General features: G+C 38.3%; 1 protein-coding gene across 2 annotated transcripts; it reads left to right on the forward strand.

Annotated features, from left to right (window-relative positions):
* The first annotated feature begins 1,163 nt into the window (after positions 1 to 1,163).
* On the forward strand, positions 1,164 to 17,508 carry cxcr5 (chemokine (C-X-C motif) receptor 5). Of its 2 annotated transcripts, XM_073029896.1 has the most exons (3): positions 1,164 to 1,265; positions 10,923 to 11,986; positions 15,393 to 17,508. In XM_073029896.1, exons 1-2 carry the CDS (start codon positions 1,236 to 1,238, stop codon positions 11,970 to 11,972), a joined length of 1,080 nt encoding a protein of 359 aa, XP_072885997.1. In that variant the 5' UTR covers positions 1,164 to 1,235; the 3' UTR covers positions 11,973 to 11,986; positions 15,393 to 17,508. The 2 variants fall into 2 exon arrangements, with proteins under 2 accessions (XP_072885997.1, XP_072885996.1); XM_073029895.1 differs by having other exon boundaries at positions 10,923 to 17,508.
* Positions 17,509 to 20,351: the final 2,843 nt, after the last annotated feature.

Below are 20,351 nucleotides of genomic sequence, written 5' to 3' on the forward strand. Positions count from 1 at the left end.
GCCTCCAACCTGATGGCAAGAACATCAATTTCTCAAACTTCCAGTAATGCCCCACCATTCACCATTCCCCATCCCCTTTCCTCTCTCTCACCTTATCTCCTTGCCTGCCCATCACCTCCCTCTGGTGCTCCTCCCCCCTTTTTCTTTCTTCCATGGCCTTCTGTCCTCTTCTATCAGACTCCCCCTTCTCCAGCCCTGTATCTCTTTCACTGATCGACTTCCCAGCTCTTTACTTTATTCCCCCCCCCCCCCCCTTTCCAGGTTTCACCTATCACCTTGTGTTTCTCTCTCCCCTCCCCCACCTTTTAACTCTACTCCTCTTATTTTTTTCTCCAGTCCTACCGAAGGGCCTCGGCCTGAAACATCGACTGTATTTTTTTCCATGGATGCTGCCTGACCTGCTGAGTTCCTGCAGCATTTTGTGTGTGTTGCTTTGTCCTTGCCTATTTATTTATCCTATCTCTGTCCTAAACTTTCTACATTCTTCTCAGAGCCCACACTGCCATTTAGATTTGTATCATTAGTAAATTTAGTTCCATTGTGCACAATTCCCGCATACAGGTAATTGAAACTGATTGGGTCTCAGCACTACTTGCGGCAACACACCACCAGCCACGGCTTCTCAAGCCAAAAATGACCACTTTATTCCTGATTGGTTTTCTGTTCATTAACCAATATAATTTTATTTAATAATTTGTTTTGATACTCTTGATCAAAGGCCCTTTGGAAAATCCATACACACATCAACTGGTTCATCCATGTCATTGCTCAAAAATCTCTCTCAAATTTGTCAAACATGGATTTCTTTTCATTTACTTTTGTTAATTCAGCCCAATTTTTTATAAAATTATTTTCTTAGTAGATTGTTAACATGTTGTTAACAATGAGTTCCATTACGTACCTGCTACTGCTACCAGGAAAATCTCATTGGCAATAAAATGTTTTGATATAGTTTGAAGTTGTATTATCTGCCTTTATCAACTGCTGACAGAGGTGATTAGCTGTAGTATACATACTTTATGTAAATCAAGGAATAGAAAAGGGAAAAATTCACAGTATTTAAATTTGTCAAACAGGAAGGATGTCAATTGAGTTAAAAAAAAGACCAGCTATTAGCTTTTACCATTTGGGTAGCAGTTCTCCATGCTCAAAGGTGCCATCAATATATTAATGAAACTCACTGGCAACTTACCGTCTCTACAATAAAGCTGAGTGCTTTGATATAATTGCCTAAAATGATGAATATTGAATTTTCCCTTGAAGATGTAAGTATTCCTCATTTTCTTTTACTGGGCTATGATGAAGGGTATTCATAATAAGATGTGGAAAAATAAAGTTCTGCTTGTCTTTTTATCTTAACTTTTAAACCCGATTCTCACAGTATAGCTGGTTTAAAAGGGAAACAAAAGCATTAGATGTCGTAACTTGCAAAGTGAAACGATTAGATTCTGCAAGCAGCAATTTACTTAAGTAACTGTTTTCTCTATTTTGATAAGAGATGATAGTTTTGGTAACAGACTAATGATCTAAATATTTTTCAGAATGGTGTATTCTTTATGGGTTTATCCCCCATTCAGTTATTTGATCAAATGCCAGACTTTAAAATTTTGATTGGTATGTTGGAACATTGGTAGTAAGAGGTTCATATTTGAACTCTCCAACTGGCTATATTAATGTACTTTTATACAAGTGAAACCACTCAATGGAATTTAGATGGGCAGATTAAGTTCAGGTATTATTCAGCATATCCATTTGCATAGTAGAACAAGCTTGAGGGCAAAGAGCCTCCAGTTTGTACATTTCTTTAATTTGCTAAATTATATATGAAATCCGATCCTGTCTACTCCCTCAAACAGGTAAAGAGACCATTGCTACAACTCTAAGGTTTTTATCAGTGGTTCCTAAATCCTATGATCTTCATTACCTGTCTCACGGGAACATAGTTAGACCACTTACAAATATGTTGCTGGGTTTATTTTATAAGATCATAAGATATAGGAGCAGAATTAGGCCATTTGGCCCATCGAGTCTGTTCTGTCATTTCATTACGGCTGATCCATTTCTCTCTCAGCCCCAATCTCCTGCCTTCTGCCCATATCTCTTCGTGCCCTGACTAATCAAGAATCTATCAACCTCTGTCTTAAATATACTTAATGACTTGGCCTCTACAGCTGCCTGTGGCAACAGATTCCACAGATTCACCACTCAGTATTGGTTTACTACTGTATTATTCAAATCTATCCCTTACATTATATATTTGTGCTGCTAGATAGGTGTGATGAATCTATACATTATTATGTGACTCCTTTTCAGTACAAATACAAATCGCATGTTGTTTTGCAGGTATGAGCTTTTGATCTTATATCAACTCTGTCACCAAGATTGCCCTTATCTCAACTCAGCCTATTCAAAATGCTCCGAACATATCTACACTGGCTTTTTAAGTTTCAGCAAACCTTACTTTTAAAAATATATTGATTGATTATATTAAAAGATTAGCAGTATTTGTCATATGTACATTGAAACATACAGTGAAATAAATGTGTTATTTTGCATCAACGACGATACAGTCCGAGATCGCACCAGGGGCTGCCTGCAAATGTCACCACACTTCTGGTGCCAAGATAACATGCTGACAACTCATTAACCTACTCACATAGATCTTCGGAATGTGGGAGGAAGCAGGAGCACCCAAAGGAAACCCATACAGTCGCAAGGAAAACGCACAAACTCCTTGTAGACATTGACGAGGATCAACCCCTAATTTGAGATTACTAGCGCTGTAAAGCAATCATGTTAACCTCTACACTGTACACTCAGTGACCATTTTATTAGATACAGGAGTGTAGCTAATAAAGTGGCCACAGGAGTGGAATTGGGTGTGGTCTTCCGCTGCTGTAGCCCATCTGTTTCAAGATTCTCTGATGTCCTGTGTGTTCAGAAATGTACCTCTGCACCCCACTGTTGTAACATGTGGTTATTTGAGTTACTGTCACCCTCCTGTTAGTTTGAATCAGTCTGGCCATTCGCATCAGACCTCTATCATTAACAAGGCTTTTCACCCACAGAGCTGCCGCTCACCGGATGTTTTTTGTTTCTCGCACCATTCTCTGCAATCTCTACAGACTGTTGTGTGTGAAAATCCTAAGAGATCAACAGTTTCTGAGATACTCAAACCACCCCGTCTGGCACTAACAATCATTCCACAGACAAAGTCACTTAGATCACATTTCTTCCCCTATGCTGATGTTTGATCTGAACAACAACTGAACCTCTTGACCATGTCTGTATGCTTTTATGCATTGAGTTGCTGCTACAGGATTGGCTGATTAGATATTTTCATTAACGAGCAGGTGTACCTAATAAAGTGGCCACAGAGTGTATTGTATTAGTATTTACATTAGAGAAAGGACATGGCAGATACTGAGAAAACATTAATCTCCTACCTTTTGCCTCCCACCTTTCTTTAAGCGTGCAATGGCATTTGCAATTTTCTAGTCCTAAGGAAACAATTCTGACTCTAGTGATTCTTAAAAGATCAGTACTAATCCCTACACAATCTCTTCAGCTACCTCTTTCAGAATGCTGGGATGTAGTCCACCTGGTTCAGCTAACTTATCTACATTTAGGGTGGTGAATCTGTGGAATTTATTGCCAAAGACAGCTGTGAAGGCCAAGTCATTGGATATATTTAAAGTGGAGGCTGATTTGTTCTTGATTAGTAAGGACATCAAAGGTTATGGGAAGAAGACAGGGCAATAGGGTTGAGAGGGAAAATATATCAGTTATGATCAAATGGCAGTGCAGACTTGATGGGCTGAATGGCCTAATTCTGCTCTAATGCCTTATGGGGATCATAAAGAACACTTTAAATCATTATACTTTGCATTTATCTTCATTGAACATAATTATATATTTCTTTAAACATCTTCCACTGTATATCTACTGCAATACTTTTCAAACTAATTCCCCAAGTCACTTTAATTCTTTCTTCTTTCTTGCCAAATGCAATACCTTTATCTAAGTTTTGGATCCTAGATTTAGAGATCAGTTTATGACTCTCAAACTGAACATGAAATTGTCATGTTTTAATCCCACCTTACCGAAGGATTTTTTCCTTTGTTATCAGATCACTAATTACTCCTATCTCATTGCACATATCAGTTATAAAATAAAACCTTTTCTCTGCTGGGGTCCAAAGTATACTATTTTAGTTAGTGTCTAACCCAGAATTTTAAAGAAATTGGATATGATTTTGCAGATGCTGTAACCATAATGGTCCTTGTTTTAATTCTGGAATTGTTCAGTAAACTGGAAAATTAAGCAAGTTGCTTCACTTTAAAAAAAAAGATGGAGATAAACCAGGAATTATAAATGAGGTAGCTGAACATCTCAGTTGATCAGAGGGAGCCAACATGGGTTTTTATAAAAATAGATTATGCCTGCTGAACCTGATTGAATTTTTAAATTTTGAATTAATAGAGGTAACTAAAGGGACATTTGAGAGTTTGGACCTTTGGTTGTTACCTCTTAGGATGTTACTTGCAAAAGTCCCTCATAACAGATTGTTAGCTGAAGACATACCTTATGGAACTCAACATAATGCATTAGGCTTGTTTATGTCTGTAGTAGCTGGCTGCACAGAGCAATCAGGCACAATGTCAGCCTGCCCGCACTTACCTTTACTGCCTGTGGAAGGCCAAGGAACCTGACACCTCACAGCTGAGAGGTGCTACCAAAGCTGTACCACTGAGGCTCACTGAAGACAGAAAGATTTCACACAGAATCCAACATTTACGTTCAGAACAAAGTTTGTTTACTGCAATCTGACATCAAGCGGTCATCCTGCAACAACTGTTCCCTAATCTAAAGTTTAGAGTATTCTTATACTATTTCTTACCTCTACCAAAAGTAAGGTAATTATTTTATAGAGTCAAGCTTCAGTGCCAGGCGGTATAGGTGAACCAGTGACAGTTTTACCTTTACCTTATACACTCAGTGGCCATTTTATAAGAGGTACCTTATAAAGTAGTCAGTGTATATGCAATGGTTAGCTGCCTGGAAGGTATATGATGGTTGTTATGCAGTGTCTAGGCATGGGACTACTATCAATCACTTGAGTTTGCAACTTGTGGTTGGGGTTGGTCTAAGCTGGTATTGTCTGCAGCCATCTCATTAATTCCCCTACACACTCACCTCCATTAAAGACCTTTGAATCATTTGTTAAATGTCCATAATAGAGGTACAATTAGAAGTTATTCATTAAAAATTCAAATAACTAAATTTTAACTTCTACAATGTAAGATACATTTTTAAAAATCAAAACCTGCAAATAATTAATATATTAAATTCATTTTTTTGGTAATTATCTTTTCCATTCAATGAAATGCTAAAGTTAAAACAGGCATAAAGATGAGAGGCCAGGTTCAAATTGCATCTGGCTCCTCTCTGCACATCACTACAAATGCACTGAGGTGCATGGTGCATCTGCTAGTGAAGCAGGAGGGACAGTACATGCTGAAGTCTGGAATTAGCTGAGAGCTGGAGATTTCCAAACCACTGACTGTTGGTGAGGTCAGTGTGGCCCAATGATCTGGCTGAAATTTGACAGAATGGTGGGAGATATAGAGAGTAGGGAGCATGGATAAGCAATAACCAATCTGCTGAAGGAACTCAACGGGTCAAGCAGCATCTGTGAGAGGAAAGGAATTGTCGATGTTTTAAGGTTGAAACCCTACAGCAAGATCTCATTCAAGAACCCAAAATACTACAGCTAGTAGTGATATTGGTGGTCTTTGAGCACCAAAAATTATTGGGCCAGACTGACCTCACCGACAGTTGGTGATTAGGAAATCTCCAGCTCTCAGCTAATTCCAGACTTCAGCATGTACTGTCCCCTCCTGCTTCACTAGCAGATGCACCATGGACCTCAGTGCAGCTGCAGTGACATGCAGAGAGGAGCCAGATGCAATTTAAGCCTGGCTTAAATATATATACCCATTATGATTTGAAAATTTTATCTAATGGAAAAAATACTTGTAATTTAATTTGAATTTAATATTTTAATCATTCGTGGGTCTTGATTAATTCTTGAATCTTTGTCTCTATTATTTGGTAATCTCATCCTGAGACAGAGCTTAAAATAAGGTATTTCGTCCAGAAGTCTAGTGTCAGACATGTGAATGATATGGCCTGTCCAACAGAGTTGACTGAACGCAGTGAACAGTACAGGGATGTTGACCAGAGAGAGGACACTGGAATTAGTTCAATAATCCTTCCAGTGTTTTTGGAAAGACTTTGCGAAGACAACATTAGTAGTATTTACTCAGAGCCTTGAGCTCTACAGACTTCATAAGCCCTATATCATTCTCAAGCAAATGCCCCTGTGCTGCATACCCCTTAGTCATACATCTCCTTCAACATTTTGATTTAATATTTTCACCAGTAAATCAAATGTTCCTCAACCATTCCATATCAAAAACATTTCATGGAGTAATGTTGAATTCTTGCTATGATATTCCTTTTGTAACCACTGATTTCCATATATTGTGAAGTTCAGATGGAGTATATATTCTATATTGTGGTGAAAGCAATTTCAGTGTGAGATCACAGTGGCTCAAATTGTTCAAACTTGGCCCTTTTAGTGACTACAACAAATCATTTGCAAAATGCCAAAGCAACTCCACATAATGATGGTTTAGGAAACAAATTACAAGAGGTCTGAAAACTACAACATTATCAAATTAGAAACTCTTAAAATAGCAGATTTTTGGTTCAGCTAATTTCAATTAGAATCTCAAAGTTTTTTTCAGTCCTTTGGGACAATAGCATGGTTTCCGTTCCCTCTAAAGTCCGTAGTAGACACCTGATGATAACATGGTTTGTCTGTGTCCTTGTGTGAAGTTTGATACAACCGCTATTGGCTCCAGCAATGCCAGAGTTAAATCCATTGCATCTTTTGATTAGACTGTGCCCAGAACAGGTAAGCAAGAACCCTGTGGCATGTAACTGGCCTGCTAGCTCCCTAAAGTCTGTCCGGTTTCTGCAAGGCTCAAGTCAGGATTGCCGGCAGTTGGTGGAGTGGCATTAGCACTGGACTTCGAGCAAATAGTCCCGGGTTTGAATCCAGCCACCCCTTGCATGTTTTTCCACCAGTGCTGGGTTGAGCATTGAGCTAGCAACTCGGCCTCGTAAAAAAAAAGCATTTAAATGTTAAGGAAACGGCAAAAAAAGCCGCCCGATGTGCCACAGGTGTGAAAAGAAACAACAGCAAATCAGGATTATGATAGAATACTCCCCACTTGTCTGGATGAGTGCTCCTTCAACTACACTCAAGAAGCTTAACATCATAGCAGCCTGCTTGAGAGGCATGCCATCCCCATAACCTTTCACTCACTTCACCACCAAAACTGCAGTTTATACCAGATACACTCCAGCAATTTACCAAGACAGCAGATTCCAAACTCATGATCTCCACCAGTTAGAAGCAATGCATGGGCATACCACTACCTGGAAGTTGCTCTCAAAGCCCCACACCATCCTGAAGTGTATCGCTGAGTTCAAGTCTTGAAACTCCCTTCCAACAGCATCGTGGGCATCCTGACACCTCAGGAACTGCAGCCATTCAAGAGAGCAGTTCACCATCACCTCAGAGGCAATTATAGATGGGCAATTAAATATGGTTTAGCTGGCAAAGCCCACATCTCTTGAATCATAACAAAAGGTGAACTTATTATCTTTCCAACCCCCACCCAGCAAATCTTTGAATCTTTGATGTCACAGACTATGTTCTTTCATGAGTATAGAAGTTCTTTAATAAGAACCAATCAAATTAAAATGCTTAAACCAAGAAACTTTGTCTTCAGGGGTCAACCCAAAACTTGGGAATCATGAAAATAAAGGTAAGCTATTCAAGTTTCTTCCTGGAAAATGTAGTTCACATAAAAGGACAATGCAACTCTGTCCCTTAACCCCAAAAGCAAACTGATATTGACAGATTTTTGCTGCGAAGACTGTTAAGAATTATTACATTAAGGAAGGAAAATTAAGTACAAACAGAGACCAACATAATCTAATTTAATAGTCATGGTGACTTGAATCTTGACTAGCTTCCATCTATTTGAATATTCTAAGGGTCAGACATAGGTACTTACTCTATACTGACCTGAAATGGTGAATCTTCTCCACAAATTATAGCTTAATCCTGGAAAAACAATCATTTTTGATAAGATCGGTAGTATCTTGCATGTTGGCGCTGTTGCGTGAACCATAGGATGTGGTAGGAAACTCAGATTTATAGACCATGGAAAGAGGATCATTGGCTCACCAAATCTGTGCCAGATGTTAAACCCCATTTAAAATAGGTTAATGTTAATCATAGTTTATTCTCTCCACATTCCCATCAACTGCACCCTGATTCTATTATGCTCCTACTTATGAGGGACAATTTGCTGCAGCCAATACATGTAGTGAGTGAGGGCCTCATCTGGTCAAAGTTGACCATGGATATTGCGTACTAGCTGTCTGGATACACAAGCCTGGATATGGAGAGCAAGCTGATGCCACTGGGAGCATTTAATAGATAGTGGGAGCTTGTCCCCATTACCACCCCCGGTTACAAACAACCTTAAGGAACTAATACAGCTAGTAGTGTCACACACAAAATGCTGGCAGCATCTATAGGAAGAAGTACAGTCTGCAGATTTCCTCGTGTTGACACCTAGTAGTATGCACACATTTTGTCTGGTGCACGAAACAGGAGAATCCAAAGAAAACCCTGTATCACAGCGAGAAAGTACAAAATCCTCATAGTCAGTATCCATAGCTGGAGTTGTGTTACAGCATCTCTACTAGCTTTACCTCTGTGCTGTCCATCATAAAATTTGGACTGGATGAGAAACTTGGCAAAGTTATAGATAGTGCAGAAACTTACTGGAATGAACTTATCACAGAACAGTATGAAGGCTATTATGAGAGGTTGATTAATGAAGGGTAACATAATATGCAAAGTATTTTGACATTTCTAGATGCAAAGAAAAGTCTTTGTCAATGCATTCAAATCCATAAAAATGCCCAGCAAGTACAAAATTTGCTTAAAAACATTATTTATCAGTTCTTGTAATGATAACATGGATGATATAGACAAAATGGTTGTTCTAGACCCTAGTAATGAATAACACACACAAAATACTGGAGGAACTCAGCAGTTCCTCCAGCATTTTGTGTGTGTTGCTCAGATTTCCAGCATCTGCAGATTTTCTCTTGTTCCTAATAATGAATAATTAGGCATACATCATGAACAGGAGTATTGTGTAAAATTCTTAGCACCAGGAAGGATGCAAAGGCAGAGAGCTTTTTCCTCTGTATGTTACCAAGGACGAAAGACTTCAGTTTTGAGAATAGGTTTTGTAAAAGATTTTAGAACAGAAGAAGTAAAAGCATCACTTAAAAGACATTTTCATGATGATAAAAGGTTTCTCATCACTCTTATATGGGGGGAGGGGGAGAAACCAAATTATTGTTTTTACTCAAGATTTGTTGCGATCTAGAATACTCTCTGAAGACATTGGAAGATGATACTGTAATTCATTTCAAAGAGGAGTTCTTGAGAACAAAAAAAATTACAGGATTTTAGTTAAAGATGGAACTAATCATGAGTACACTTACAAAGAGCAATAATTTCAAGTTCAAGTTTAATTGTCATTCAACGATACACATGTATATAGCTAAAGAAGACAGCTTTCCTCTCGGGCCAAGGTGCAAATCATAGTACATACACAGCTCATATAGTTACAATAGCATGACAGTTACAAAATAATATCAGCACAAGTCCCTGAGTGTCATGGCCTGAAGATTGATGGTTTCATGGGATGTTGTCCTTGAGCCATGCTTCTGTAAGAGCAAGGAGAGAGATGGGATGTTTCTTCTGTGGGCACATGATTCTGTAGCTTTAAGAAACTTGGACTGCTATTCAGGTGGTACATTAAGCTCTTGGTTTGTGGGAGCCTTGACCATACTTTCACTCAACTTCTACACAGTTGCACTTGTAAGTAGAATGATTGTATTTTGGAATACTGACTGAATGCCTCCTTCTTCACTAAAATTCACAAGAGCCATTTGTCCTGTTCTTCTCTAGAATAGTACCTCACAAACCAAGAGGTCTGAGATACTTACAAAAATGAAAACATAAAAACTTGGAAGTATTTGTAGAACAGGTAGCCTATATGAAGGGTGAAGGAGAATTAACATTTCATGTAGACAACCTCTCATCAGAATCAGATTTAATATCTGGCATATGTTGTGAAATTTGTTAACTTTGCAGCAGCAGTACATGATAGAGAAAAGAAAACTGAATTACAGTAAGTATATATGTATATTAAGTAGTTAAATAAGTAGTGCAAAAATGGAAATAAAAAAGTAGTGAGGTAATGATCATGGGTTCAATGTCCATTCAGAAATCGGATGGGAGAGGGCAAGAAGATGTTTCTGAGTCATTGAGTGTGTGTCTTCAGGCTTCTGTACTTTCTTCCCGACGGTAACAATGAGAAGAGGGCATGTCCTGGTTGGTGAGGGGTCCTTAATGATGGGCGCCACCTTTCTGAGGTACTGCTCCTTGAAGATGTCCTGACTGTACTACAGAGGCTAGTGCCCAAGATGGAGCTGACTAATTTTACAACTCTCTGCAGCTTACTTTGATCCTATGCAGTAGTCCTCCCTCACCCTCCCCATACCAGACAGTGATGCACACTGTTAGAATGCTCTCCACAGTACATCTGTAGAACTACTCATTAAATAATCATATCAAGGAAAAAGGGAATGAGGCAATACTTGTGCAATAATTTATTTGATATTCAGATTAATAAACCAAATACTTTCAGAACCAATTTTAAATGTCATTATTTGTGTCTTTTTATTCCTTTTAGCTCAACTACTCAGATGATGGGACCACAATGGATTATGGCGATACTTACTGTTCAGAATTAGATGAAACTCCACAGTATTTCCATAAGATTATTGTACCAGTATGTTATTTCCTGGTCTTCCTGTTAGGGGTCATTGGAAACAGTCTGGTGTTGCTGATATTGTTGCGTTACAAGAATTCAAGATCTCCAACTGACAGTTATTTACTACACCTGGCAGTCGCTGACCTCCTCCTGGTCCTGGTCCTGCCCTTCTTTGCACTTGAGGGTATTTTTGGATGGTTGTTTGGTACATTCCTTTGCAAACTTCTAACTTCTATCCACAAACTCAATTTCTTTTGCAACAGCCTACTACTGGCATGCATCAGCATTGATCGCTACTTGGCAATTGTCTATGCAATTCAGACACATAAAAATCGCAGAGCCAAGTATGTCCACCTGGTCTGCTCCATTGTTTGGGTGACAGGTTTCCTTCTACAAATTCCTAATTTAGTTTTCTTACAGGTTGAGCCTACAAATAATGAAAATGAAACCAAATGCAACTACATATCAGCTAGGGCCCATGACTGGCTTCTGGCTGAACAATTTTTATACCATGGAATTGGCTTTACCTTGCCACTCACAATCATGTGTTACTGCTATGCAAAGATAATCAAAACATTGTACAAGACCCAGAACTTTGGGAGACACAAGGCCATTAAAATGGTGGTAATAGTCACTGTGATGTTTTGCATTTGTTGGGCCCCCTACAACGTGGCAAAGTTCATAAAGACTTTGCGCAACCTGGATGTGTTTACTGCAGATTGCAGCTTCTACAAAAACCTCAAGTTTACCATCATGGTATCAGAGAGTACCGGATTCATGCACAGCTGCCTGAACCCAGTCCTTTATGTGTTTATTGGGGCAAAATTCAGGAGTGACATCTTGAAAGTTCTCAGAGAACTGTGCTGCATCAGACAAGCAACTTTGGTAAACTACCTTCAAAAGAAGCAAACTGAGAGAAATAGGAGCAGCTCTGTTTTTGACAATACTACTTCCTGGTCCACTCTTTAAGTAACATAAACAAGGTAATGCGGGGGTGCGGGGCTATATAGAAAATATTTCACAATATTTGAAGTGTTATGGGAATAAATAGCAAGAGCCGATCTTTGGCAAGTACATGCCAACTTAGTTCTAGGGTTAGGGTTATAAAAATCAAGAAAAGTCAAGTTAATAAAGTAATAAAAAACACAAAATGTTGCTTGGGGAATTAGAAATACAAAGCCAGGGAAGTTATTTTCAAAAACACAAGAGATTCTGCAGATGCTGGAAATCCAGAGTAACACACACAAAATACTGGAAGAACTCAGCAGGTCAGGCAGCATCTATGGAAAGTCGACATTTTGGGCTGAGACCTTTCATCAGAACTGCAAAGGAAGGAAGAGCCCAGTTTCTTTTTGTTGTTTCATCGACTCTTTATTTTGACATTGTAACTATCAAGCAGGATAGTTGATGTTTTTGCTAGATACAAGGATGAGGCAGTAGCTTGCATAGAGATTCATTAGTGAAAGTCACATTTTGCACTAAAGGAGGGTGGATGTGGTTGTTCAAGTCAATCATCTCAGATGCTGGATATTGGAGAAGAGTTCCTTGGGGCAAATTACTTTTATACTTTCATAGTTTAAGAAGTGGGGCTATGCACTGATTACTATTCAATTGAATTTACAATACTGTCAAAAATGAAACAGCGTATGCTTCTGTGAATTAAGAGCTTGGCAGTATTCAGGCATGAACACAGTGACAAAGAAATTAAAATCTCCAATGAAAGAGAATCCAAGCACTTAACCTTGACACTGAATGGCATTACTGTTATGACTCTCCACTTACCTGGATGAATGTTCCTCTAACAACATTCAAGAAGTCTGGCACCGAGATCATCAGTATGCTTGACTCATACCTTATTTACAACTTACCCTTTCACTCCCACCATTTTGACCTACGTGGTGGAATTATGTATCATCGGCAAAATGTGTTGCTACTCTGTTAGCCTGACTATCTTGCTGCCTATTCCACGAGGATGGAAAGACCCAACAGGTGAATGTGAGCATCGCCATTAAGTTCTCTTCCAGGTCAACATCTTTGTCACCTAGAAATATTTCACCATTCTTTCTTCATCGCTAGATATTCTCTATTCAATAGCAAATAGAGCTCTCTTCTACTTTCTTTAGGACAGTTAGAAATGGGTGATAGATGTAGGTCTTGTCATCAACACCTACATACCATAAATATACTGAACTTTTATAAAATGTCCTTTTGAGACAGTGATTTCTCTTCATATGATAATCCTTTCATACTTGGAATCTACCTTGCAAATCTTTGTTGGACTACATTACATACTTCCTGATAAAATGATAAAGCTTAGAAAATTCACCAAGTGTGGTCTGCCCTAAGGTATGTTACAGTTGTACCAGGACTTCCTTACTCTTATATTCTAGCTCTTGCAATAAAGACTTCATTGCCATTAGTTTTGCTAATTGCTTGCTGCATTTTTGTATAGACTTGTCATCCATATACAAAGAAAATTCAAAAATATTTTTCTTCTTTAAAAAAATGTTTTTCTTATTCTTCCAATCAAAATGGTAACCTCACATTCTTCCGCATTCTACTTTATCTGGTCAGCGACATAACCTGTCAATACTTCTATGTCCTTGCAGATTACTTTACCACCTGTATATTGTGAATAAATTTAAATACTTTATATTTGGTTTCTTTCTTTAAATCTTCAAGATATTAATACAGAAGAAAGCTGAAGTCCAAACATTGATTATGTTTCCTCTCACAAAAGCAAGTTAACAGCAGAATTAAGTTTTCTCTAAATAACCTGTTACTCCAGTTCCTGAAAAAAGAACTTGAGCATTTTTGCAACCATTGTCCCAAGATGACTGGCCCATGATTCCCTGTTTCATCCCCCCCCCTTTTTGAATACATGTGCTATAGATACAGTTTTTCATTCCACTCGAGCTTTTCTAGAATCCAATGAATTTTGTTTGATCATAATCAATACATCCAGTAGCTTAACCCTAACATACAAGCTATCAGGCTCGGGGCATTTGTTAGATTTATATCTCATTAGTGTTTCTTGCACTATTTCATGATGAATATTAATTACTTTTATTAGCCCTTCAGTGCCCTGCTAAATGTGAAATGTTTCTGTGTCCTCAGCTGTGAATATTGATTAAAATGCCTGTTAAGTATCTCAAACAACACACAAAATGCTGGTGGAACACAACAGGCCAGGCAGCATCTATGCATCTCAGCAGTTTTCTCTCCATCAAAATTCCTCTGCCTCCATGCTTTCTTTTATACTTGTATGACTCCCTCCATACTCTTTTTAAAATATCTATAACTGACAATCTGTCCAACCCAAAAGATCTGGGATGAACTTAGCGGGTCAGGAAGCTTCTGTGGAGGGGAATGGACAGTCGATGTTTTGGGTAAGACCCTCCATCTGGACCTGAAATGTAAACTACCCATTTCTCACCATAGATACTGCCTGATCCTTTGAGTTCTGTCAGCAACTTGTGTGTTGCTTCAAATTCCAGCACCTGCATTCCGTGTCTCCATCTAACAACCCATTCACCCGTTTCACTAGTGTCGTTGAGGGAAGAAATCTGCCATCCTTACACTGTCTATGGGAGACTCCACAACAACATGGATGACTTTTAAAGTGTGTCTGAAGTGGTCTGGCAAGCTATCTGTCTGGGGTAGTTGGGGATGGATAATGTTGAAGTGATGCCCACATTTCCCAAAAGATAAATGGCCAGAAAAACATCTTTAAAAAAAAATCCTACCAATACTTAGACTCACTACTTTGCAAAATCATATGACAACTTTTGATTTAATACCAACTTTAATTTCTTTAATCACTGTGTTTTGCAATGAAGCTAATATTTTGCAATGAAAAGTAATTTTAAGAACTTTTAAATATTTCTTTATAGCCTACTTTTTTCAATCCACTTCAGCCAACTTGCTCTCTTATTTATATCAAATTGATTTTAGTTAAATTTAAATATGTAATTTTAGATATAATTATGTCACTATCAAACTCAGTGCTGTGCTCATTCTTCCAGGGAAGATCCTTTAGCTCTGAGATTACTAATTAAACCTCCCTCTTTACACAAGAAAACAAATATACTCTGCTGCCTGACCTGCTGAGTTCCTCCAGCATTTTGTGTGTGTCACTCTGGATTTCTAGCATTTGCAGAATCTCTTGTGTTTATAAATGCTCTGTTTTCTGATTGATTCCAACTTTATACTGATTATAGAAGAGATTATCTCCAGCAGATGTGAAAGAGCATCTCCATAGGATTATTTTCTTGGTCTATCACAGGGGAAAAAAATACCAAGGGGTATTTTTCACCACTACTCCCTATGGGATTGTGATAATGGTCAACACCTTCCTCACTGAACTGTGAACATGTAATCTATTTACAGGTGATCTGAGTCAATCTGAAAGACTGTGCGGCATGGTAGCATAGTGGTTACTGTAAAACTATTACAGCACCTTCGACCTGGGATCACTTACTGTCGCCATCTGAGAGAGTTTGTACTTTCTCCTTGTGATCATGTGGATTTCCTCTGAGTGCTCCGCTTTCCTTCCACATTCCAAAGACATACAAGTTAATTTGTTAATTGGTCACATGGGTGTGTGTAATTGGGTGGTGCAGGCCTGTTACTGTGCTTCATCTCTAAGTAAAATCAAAAGTAATGCATAGCACCCCAGGGATGACTGTGTCTCTTCCCTCTGCTTATCAAACAAACAGGAGAAATATATTCCGATCCTTGAGCAGTTTTAAGCATTCAATTGGATAATGGTTTATTACCTGTTATCTGCCTTGATTTTGTAATATTTTAAACTTTTGCTTAACAAAGATTGTCGCAGTTTTAAAGCTTGCATTTGATGCCTTGTATTGACAAATTCAAGATTTTCACAACTGTTTGTACGCTGTATGATGATGTGTTTCCTGATTTATGGTTGTGCCTCCTAGAAGCGCAAATAACATATCTATTCAATATTTTCTTTTAATCATCTTGAACAATGACATACCCAATTGATCTTAGAAGCGCAAATAACATCTCCGTTCTATATTTTCTTTTAATCATCTTAAACAATGACATACGCAATCAATCTTATTTACTCAAAGAAGTGAGTCAAGTCAATGCAATTTGTCCTCATAAATTAATCTTTTCAGCCTTAGTATTCTTGTTTGTAGGCAGTGTCTTGGGATCGAGACACTTTAAGTTTATGACTTTAGAATGGCTAGTAAGGCCAAAGAGGGAATTGTAGAATATTTCAGAGATGGGGCAGGAGGTGTCTTATGATTCAAGTGAGTGAATAGTTTGTGAGGTGGTCTATTCCTTCCACTTCCAGATACAGGGCATCTACATATTTCTTGAATGAACTTGAGGTTCTCCAGATTTTCCCAAATGCTCCATCTTCACTGTAAATAGTCATAGGCCAGAGATTCTCAACAATCAGTGGGAATGTTGAATTTCTTCAAGAAGGCTTTGAAAACATCTCTGAATCTTTTCCTCTGTATACCTGGTCTTGCACTACGGTGCTTCTTTCTGGCCTGAAAAAGAAATTGCCTGTCCAGTCTAATGAGCCTTAAGTTTCATTCTGGTGAATCAACTTTATACCCATTCCAAGGCCTATAACCTTTCCTAGGATGTGGTGCCTAGAGATGAAGACCTATGCATGATGGAGTGATAAGTTGAAAGTACGTCTTGCTGTATGCATAACAAAGCGGAAAGGTCACAATCACCAAATATCCTAACCAGCACCTATTTGTTTATGATACACAATCACTCCTTTATTAAGGTTGCAACTGTCCACCAGTGCACTCCAACAAGGAGTCGTTGAGTAACTTTGATTTCCATCTAACATTCTATATGTAATACTTCTGCAGTTGAACAGATTGTTAAGGATCTTTAAGGCTGAACAGGTTAGAGAGGTAATGGAGGAAGTGAGCTCCAAATATTCACATGTACAATAACAGCACTCTCCTTCAGGTAATTAAGAAAAAGAATCATGACAGTTTATAAGAATGCCACAATTTAGGGTGAAAATGATCTCATTAAAAACTTCATGTAACAACGGAAACCTTTAAAAAGCATACATACTCTACAGATGCTTTGAAGAACTAAAAGGTTAATGTCATCACCATTGTGCACCCTAAAATGGATGAAGCTTCAATAAACTTGTTGTGAACAGTCTTACAGCAGAAAACTGACTGCTCAAAGTAAGATCTGTCTAGCTAGCAGTGAACAAAAAGGGATTTATTCTGCTTGCAATGCCTACAATGATCTTTGTACAAATGTATTTGCAGAATCTTCATAAATACAGTATATGGCATGGTTTATTGTGATTAATCTGCACTAGTAATTGCTGTTTGGCTCTGAAGTCACCAGTTTCTGTTTTTAACACATCACAAGATGCAAGTTGATGTTGTTCTGCTTATTTTGAATATAACTCAGATACTATAAGTATTAGATTGCAAACTGATGGTAAGAATTTGCATATACAGACTATTAGAAACTGCTTAAAGCTTTGCAATTTAAACTTAATCATGTATTGCTGATGGATTTTATTATTCATTAATAAAGGACATATCCTACACCGCACAGAATCTGTTGAATTATTTGCGTATATCTGAACCTTTTTAACTTTGATCTTATGTTGCTCATGATTTAAAGACCATTGTTCCCTCTGAAATTTCTGCTTTAAATGTAAGATTAATTTCCATTTTGTAAAGTAAAAATACAGAGCAGACACAAACAACAGAGGCCCCAGCACTGGTTCCTGTGGAACACCCACTGGTCACAGACCTTCAGTGAGCATAAAAGCTTTTCACCACTACTCTCCATCTTCTATAGACAACCCAGTTCTGCATCCAAACTATCAAGTCACCATGGGTCCCATGCTTCTGATCAGCCTACCATAAGGGACCTTGCTGAATCCACTACCCTACCTTCATCAATCACCTTTGTCACCTCCTCAAAAGGACTCTAGTTGTAAGACATGATCTGCCCCACATAAAGCTGTGCTGATTGTCCTTGATTAGCCTACACTCCTCCAAATGTGAATAAATCTTATCCCCAAGAATCCTCTCCAACAGCTCCCTTGCACTATTGTGAAGCTCACTGGCCTATAGCTTCCTGGATTATCCCTATTTCCCTTATTAAATCATGTTCCTTTAAAGATAACCGCTCTTTCGCTGAGGCTCCATAGTAATTATAGGCGGGTTTAACACAGGACACTTATCAGAACACTGATAAAGAATTCATTGACATATTTGGATAAAATAGTCTCTTTTTTTAAACACATTAACACAGGCCAACATTCTTTAGAACCTGGAACATTTCTCTTAGGTTGGAAGACGGCAAATGTAACCACACTATTTAAAAATATAGAAAGAGAAAATGTGGAATTACAGACTAGTAGGACAAATGTTAGTTGTGGACAAGATGTTAGAATCAATTTTAAAAGATGGAATAACAGAACATGAAGTATATATTAATGGAAAAGGACAATGCCAGCACTGGCCTTCTTTATTTGAAAAAGGAAAATCAGACTTAACAAATCTATTTGCATTTTTTAAGGATTAACTAAATAAATAAGGAGGAACCAGTAGATGTGAATGTAATTGGGCTTTCAGAAGATGTTTAATAATGTCACAGATAAGAGGTTAATGTACAAAATTATAGCACATGAAACTGGGGGTAATATAATGGCCTGAATTGAGAGTTGGTTGACAGACAGGTAAGAGAGAGAAAAGGGATAAATCTTTCAGTGTCTTCCAGAATGCTGCAGAGATCATGCTTGGACCCCAGCTGATCTGGAGGAGGGAACTGAATGTGACATCTTCCAGAATGCAAAAACACAAAGCTTCGGGGTGAGACCTGGGGTGGTTGGAAGTGGGATGTGTACAGTGATTAGCTGCAAAGAGGATCCAATGCAATTCAGACAAGTTAATTGTGTGAGAAAATGCATGGCAAATACATGATATGAATAAATGAATGATTATCCAGGAGTTCTAAAATCGGAAGCTAATGGATCCGAATCAGGATCAGGTTTAGTATCACCAGCATATGTCATGATAATTGTTGACTTTTCAGCAGCAGTACAATGCAATACATGATAATAGAGAAAAAAATGAATTATGGTGTGAATATATATATTAAATAGTTCAATTAATTAAGTAGTGTAAAAATAGAAATAAAAAAAGTAGTGAAGTAGTGTTCATGGGTTCAATGTCCATTCAGAAATTGGATGCCAAAAGGGAAGAAGCTGTTTCCGAATTGTTGAATGTGTGCCTTCAGCCTTCTGTACCTCCTTCCTAATGGTAGCAATGAGAAGTGGGGATGTCCTTGGTGATAGGTGTCCTTAGTGATGGACGCCGCCTTTTTTTGGATTGGGAAAAGCAAAAATCTAATGGAAACTAAATGTCTTGAAAGCAATTATTCTGATGCAACAAGCAGTTGGTTAAGAAATTGTGTATTTGTTTCAAATGCAAGAGGATTTGAATACAAGAGCAAGGATGTCTTAATGCACTTTCACAGGACTTTGGTGGGACACTATCTGGAGCTTTGTGTGTAGGCTTGATCTCCTTCTCTAAAGAACATGTTCCTTACATGGAGGGAATGCAACGAAAGTTTACTAACCTCATTGCAGTGAATGACTGATAGAAGATGTTAGGTTGGGTTAGTTAGCAGGACTGCTACATGACAAAAGATCGAGTTAGGTCTACATTCATTTTGCAAAAGAATGAGAGGAGATCCCTTTGAAAACAATAACATCCTAACAGTAGTAAATGGATTTGATACAGGGAGGAACAAGAGCAACAATCCAGACATCACAGTCTGAGGATGTGGGGTATGCATTCTGACCCGAGAGCAGGAGAAACTTCTTCAGGCCAAGAAAGGGTGAGGAATTCTCCGCCACAGAAGTCACTGAGGGCCCAATCCTTAGATATAATTGGGAAGAAGATGAGATTTATTTCTGAATACTAAGGGATCAACGGACACAGGAAGAAGGGGAACTGGGCACAGAAGGGAATGGTCAGCCATGATCATATTGAATGGCAGGGGTTCTACACTTACTTTGATTTTCTGTGTTTCGGGTTTTTAATGGGTCTGTTTCTGGGACAGAGGGTGCCAAGTAGAATGTGAAAAGAAAAGATAATGAGAGAAATAGCTCCTGTAGACTTGTTTCAAAGCAATTAATCTCTGCAACAATGCAGGAAGAGGTGACAAGTCTTATCAAAGCAGATAGTGGAATGTGGCTGTGAAAAATTGACCACCTGGGTACAAATAATGCCTGGAGAGAGTGGTTAATAAACAGATATTGATTAATTAAATCAAAGGAATGCATTTCAATAATCAGATGGGGGG

The sequence above is a fragment of the Hemitrygon akajei genome, chromosome 26 (genome assembly GCF_048418815.1).
Source record: "Hemitrygon akajei chromosome 26, sHemAka1.3, whole genome shotgun sequence".
NCBI classification, from domain to species: domain Eukaryota; kingdom Metazoa; phylum Chordata; class Chondrichthyes; order Myliobatiformes; family Dasyatidae; genus Hemitrygon; species Hemitrygon akajei.